General features: G+C 31.6%; 1 protein-coding gene across 1 annotated transcript; it reads right to left on the bottom strand.

Moving 5' to 3' along the window:
• Positions 1-1,262: 1,262 nt before the first annotated feature.
• LOC115972969 (40S ribosomal protein S28-1-like) lies at positions 1,263-4,092 on the bottom strand. The gene is made up of 2 exons (XM_031093185.1): positions 4,062-4,092; positions 1,263-1,665 (listed from the first exon to the last, which is right to left on the bottom strand). The coding sequence occupies exon 2, from the start codon at positions 1,652-1,654 to the stop codon at positions 1,457-1,459; it is 198 nt and encodes a 65-aa protein (XP_030949045.1). The 5' UTR covers positions 1,655-1,665; positions 4,062-4,092; the 3' UTR covers positions 1,263-1,456.
• Between the last annotated feature and the right edge of the window lie 1,908 nt (positions 4,093-6,000).

The following is a 6,000-nucleotide window of genomic DNA, read 5'->3' as shown; positions in this document are numbered from 1 at the left end:
ACCAAAAAAAAAAAAAAAAAAAAAACCCTAACAAACTCATTGTATATTTTCTTCTAGGATGCCGGACCATGCCAGGTTTCTTGCTTTTGTTTATAAAGAAAGGAACTTTTACCGAGGGCAGGGCTTCTGAGTTTAGACACTTTGATACATGCACACATTCCAACCATTTTGCACAAAAAAAAAAAATTCAAAAATCAAAACTTATGTGGTCGGCTGATGCTAACTTATTTTGTGGGGATTGGCTTTCTTTCTTTTTAACTAGGAGTTTTTTTGTTTTAAATACACAATGATAAGTAGTAGTGAGTTTTAATCTCCACATTTTATTTAGTTAGTGGGTAATGTGACAATTTTTTATTAAAACAAAATGAGATTTTAGTTAAAAAAATATTGGAACTAAGTCAAACCTATTTTATGATCCTCTAGAGAAAAATTTGGACATTAATTAGATAGCAGTGGCATAATTCTCAATGAAGAAATGGTGAGTACCAATTGCGGCCTACAGCAATGCTTCTAATTAAAAAACAAGCTGATAAGTTACACGCTTTATAAGAACAAAAATTAACATCTGTAATATTGACCATCAAATCAATTGCCAAACCACCAATGTGAATGTCATAAAATATTTCCATCTTTTCAATTCCATCGCTGATGACCATCTTAAAAAACCTAACCTACCAAGGTGGCCATCCACCTCTCTAACAGTTCTATATAATCTGGCAGGTTTAGAGGGAAAATATTCATACATATTTATTAATATACACTCTAGACACACAATATTCATAATTCTATGCACATCCACATTTTTTAAGTATGTCCACAGTCGACACATAAAATGCATAGTGTACGGATGATGCACACTAACAAGTGTGTAGCAAGCAATGCCCAGGTTTAATGGCCTGGTATTGACAGGGAGCTTTTATTTTCACCAAATGACACAAAATCTCCGTCCCATTATAGGATATCATAACAAAGATTCACAGCACCTTCTTATTGCACTCAGATTCATCTCTGCAAAGAACATAATAGCTAGACTACAACATTTTTTTTGAAGGAAAGTCACTATCACAACGCAGTTTCCATTGTATCCAATACATCAGATCATATCTATACGGCAACTCACCTGTATTGGCTATCGTAATGATCATAATTCATACATATAAACTAAGCATGCATTCATATAATGTGTTAAACTTGTTCTTGCCACATCTTTAGATTAATCTTTGATGAAAAACTATCATACCAAGCTCATAATTAGTTAAGGCTGCAAGCTTACTTGGTAATGTAATTGATATTTAGGAATGTGCCATCGAAATATTGAAATGTCAACAAAATGAAATGTGAAAGTAAAATACCAAAACTATTGAGTTCAATGCAAAATCTTATTCGAAGACAGACAACCTAATGGTGGCATTAGCCTAAACATCTGAAATAACTGGGTGGCCAAATATGGGGCCCCTCAACGCAACCTTCTTGCTTCCCTCTCAGACTCTAGTAGGGCGAGGATGTCCCCTTCCCTGACGGGTCCCTTGACGTTCCTTGTAATTTGCCGCTTGCTTTCATCCATAAACTGCACTCTCACCTGAGTCACCTGCCCTCTTGATCCTGTCCTCCCTATAATCTTTATCACAGTTGCATACTTCACGTCAGAATTCATTTTGCCGCTAACTGCCAAAAATGAGAACATGTAACTGTCAATATCTAATGCATTAGAAAGACATAATATTTTTTTAAAAAAAGGTAGATAAGACACAGAAAACTGCCAATGAGCTATGGTTCAATTGACACTTCCTTCTCCCTTAATAATGGTAAGGAGAGTGAGGTTGTATGTTAAAAATCCATTAGTGTACGTGTAACTTACCAAACAAAGACAAAAAACTAGATCAACAAATTTTACATACACATTAGATACAAGCAAGGGGAAAATATTGCAACAGCTACCACTTGTAAAATGTTGGGTCATGAAAACAGAAGAGGACTACTTCAGAACAGTGAGGCAGTAGAAAGAGGATCACATTTAATCATTGAGATATGACAATATGATCATATAAATGTTAATGAAATAATTAAAGCATCATCTTCAAATGCCAGATTAAACTTATCTGTCTAGAATGACCAATGATCTTGTCCTCTAAATGGATTTCACAAATAAATAATCCTTAGCTTTTGGTGGGCTCATATCTTTTGACTTGTTATTATCCCACTATCATCAATACCATGAAGAAAACAAGCCAATGCCTGAATTAGATAAAAAGAAATCTCAATGATCAAGGCTCTTGTCCTTTACATTGATTTAACACACGCACGTGCGCGCGCACACACATATACAGGTATCCTTAGCATTTGACAGGATCACATATTTTGTTTTCTAATTCCTAAATTATTAATACTATAAAGAAAACCAAACTAATGTCTTAATGTAACCAAACTAAGGTATATGAGTTTGTAACTGGAAGTTCCTCAACTGACAAGGTGGTTTACTTTGGCTGTCAATTCATTTCTATATTGAATGCTATCAACAATAATCTTTTATTTATTATTATTTTTTATGAGTTAAATCAACATTGATCTTAACACTAAAAAGACTATGAGACCACTGCTATACCAAGTAACCTGTTCAATTAAAACAACCATGAAGAGTAAAACTAACATCATCGCCATCTGCAAAACCAATCCACATAAAAGCTAGCACTAACAACAAATTGTGCGTCAAAGCATTGATTTGAAGTGTAAACATCAGAGATTGAAAGAATCAACCACCAAATTATTATTAAGGGACCTAATTATAAACATTTGCTTTCTGTCATGAAAGTAATTAAATAAGTGCCGCTAATATTTGATAATCCTGGAACTGACATCAGACATCTAACCCCCAAATGTTGCATTAAATCACAACCCACATTCACTAACTAAAATGACACTCCCAAAACAAAACATGTTGCACGAATGTAACATGGTATTTAGAACTCATTTTTTTGTAGCAACATCTGGGTTGGCTAGTACAAGGCTACACAAAGAGAGGATGGATACATGTAAAAGCCCATTCCATGGGATATTCACTTATAAAAAAGAAAAATGAAAATTGTTATTTCAATGAATGTCCACAATTTGTGGACGTCAGGTGTGTATGGATGGTGTGAAATGGGAGTGTGAGACAACACTGTCTTGAAAAAACAGTACAACATCAAACCTCTACAGTTTGTTATTTTCTACTCCCTCCAGCAACAAAAGTGTCATTCATCTCTAAAATCTTATTGATACATCAATATTTGGGAGGTGAGATTCTTAATGTCTATATTATATCTTCGTTAAAAACACCAGGATATGTCAATCAATTAAGCACAAAATCTTTAATAAAATATTTATTAAAAAAAAAATAAGAATCTCAATCAATAGAAGGTGAGGGTCATGCACTCCGCTTAGTGGGTGTAAAACTTATCAATTAAAAAAGAAAAAGTGACAAAATCTGATAAAACTATGGAGGAAACACAAAAAAAAAAAAAGGGTAAAAAATATTTTTACTGTTGCATTCCTACATGCCTCAAGCGTTTATCCTTTGGCTATTAATCAGTCTATATTGCCATTTTTTTTTCATGTAATTCGCAATGCTAGGTTGTTCTACCTATTTTTTGCATATAGGTATTGTGGTTTTCAAAATAACTTCAATCATGGTTTTTTGATTGCCCTACAAAGCAACCATATTCATAAAATCAAACACAGCATGAAGCAAACACATATAGCTAGATAAAAAGCATATTTACAGCAGAAAAAAAGAAGAGGAAAATATTATCTTGATCCGACAGGTAATTTCTCGTAAAAGAAAGAAGAAAATATATATACAGTTTTGGTATTAAGGGATGAAACAAAATGCAATGGAAACAAAAAAACAAAAGACCCAATAACAATGTCACACGTATAAAGATTTTTCATAAGTTTTGAAGGGCAATGATATATCCGAGAGGGGAAAAAAAAAAAAAAACTGGTATAGAATAATAGAATTGAAAGGCGAATAATATTATGGTGATGATAGATAAACTAGAAAGAAAAAAGAAACAAGGTCGTACCTTGTTAACACAGATGACAGAGATTATGTTGAAGAGCTTCCGTTCCTTAGGAGAGGAGAGACTAAAACCCTAACGTTTGTACGTTTGGCTTTGGAGGTGCAACTCTGCTAGGGTTGGAAAAAAACCTCTCTTTTTTTTTTTTTTTTTGGCTAAAATGAAAAAGCACTACTGGGCTTGCGGACCAATTGCAAAAAAACCTTATGAGGTTTTTCAATTCTTATAATAACTTTAATTATGGGCTTGGATCCATAAGAGCTAATGAAAGTAAATCACTGAGGTCAATTTGGCGGATATAAATATTACAAATGGGGTGTTTTTGCATTTATGTTTTTTTTTTTTTTTGGTTTACTTTTTTCTATTATTTTTTAATTTTTAAAAAATTTAATTTTAGGGTAAAACTTTTTTTTATATAATTATTTTAGAATAAAACTTTGATACAGAAAACACATTAAATTCAAACACTTAGTTGCATTGGCTAGTAAAATACAAACATTTATATTTTTTCCAAGGATATTATAATTAAATTTACTCAATTCAAGTATTTAAATTAAGTTGGAGAATCTAATGTATTATACCTAAAATTCTGTATTTAAGTTTTACTTTTAATTTTATTATATATATATATATATATATATGCAAAAAAATTTGTATCTCCGTTAAATTTTATATCCCATGTATATATTAATGTAGCTATAAAAATTAATAACTTTTCCTCTTAATAAAATCTATACAAAAATTGAAATCTTGTATCTCCAAATGCAAGAAGAATGTATTTTTTTTAATTGAATAAAATATTTTTTTTAAAAAGCACTAAAATTCATAACCCTTCACATCAATAGTCCACACTCCACAGCATGATTTTGAAGGTTAACCTTGAACTGTTCATTAGGACGATTCTTTAAACTTAAAAACCGTTCTTTGTAAAAAAATAGTAAACAGTGCAAACTGCGGTTAAACCGCTTGGGTTTGAAAACCGTAGACGGTTCTAGCGGTTCACTTTAGGATAGAGTTTAAAAAAAAAAAAAAAATGAAGAAGAAGGAGGTATTTACAGCACCTTATCACCATTGTTAAGAAAACCTCCAAGAAAAATCAATCAATACAAAGAACTGAAATGAAAATAGCAGTATCAGATGTTGGGGTTTATGCCCTAAAATCCAATTTATTGGCATGTCATAAATAATTAAATTGTTTAATTATATGAGATTATTTATAAATGAATTAATGAGACATTATCTTAGTCCATGAGGTGCATAGTATGTGATTTATGTGATTTAGTCACAGAAGATATAAATCACAAGTTCTTTGTAAACTCAGAATTTTAGTTCGTAGTTGGTGATGAAATTGGGCATTTCATCTACAAAGACTATAACATATCAATTAAGATGATTTGTCTTGATCATGGAAGTGGAGACTTCTAGTTGATATGTTTTAAGAGTTAAGACATATTGAATTGGACCGTTGTGAGATTTATTATTCTCCTAATGACTGTCAAATGAATAATAAATCTCACGGCTTCTATTTACATTAATTCTAAATCCTGAGAGAATAATGAACCTGATCATGAGATGTAGGTTACTTTGATATATCAGGAGTGAGATCTATAAGTCACGATCAAAACCTCATTATATAGGCAACCGTATTTAATGTTGATGGAACATATATTCTCAAGATTGAATTCATAATCTCTTAACGGAGATATAAAATATTCCCTTGAGATAAGTTTAATGAGTTTGGTTATTTAGAGTGTTGGGTCCAACCACTTCAATAAGGAGTTATTAAAGTATATATTTATGAAATTGGATTTCATAAATATATGATGAATAACATAAAGAATTAAACCGGGTACTCAAGGATTAAGATGTAGTAATCTTCAAAGTGGCAGTCAACATTCATGATTTTGTATTACTATGAATATTTTAATGAAGGGGTTGTATATAT

Source organism: Quercus lobata, unplaced genomic scaffold (assembly GCF_001633185.2).
Source record: "Quercus lobata isolate SW786 unplaced genomic scaffold, ValleyOak3.0 Primary Assembly Scq3eQI_100, whole genome shotgun sequence".
Lineage (NCBI taxonomy): Eukaryota > Viridiplantae > Streptophyta > Magnoliopsida > Fagales > Fagaceae > Quercus > Quercus lobata.
Note: the sequence above shows the minus strand (reverse complement) of the source record. Positions and strands in the feature narration are given on the sequence as shown.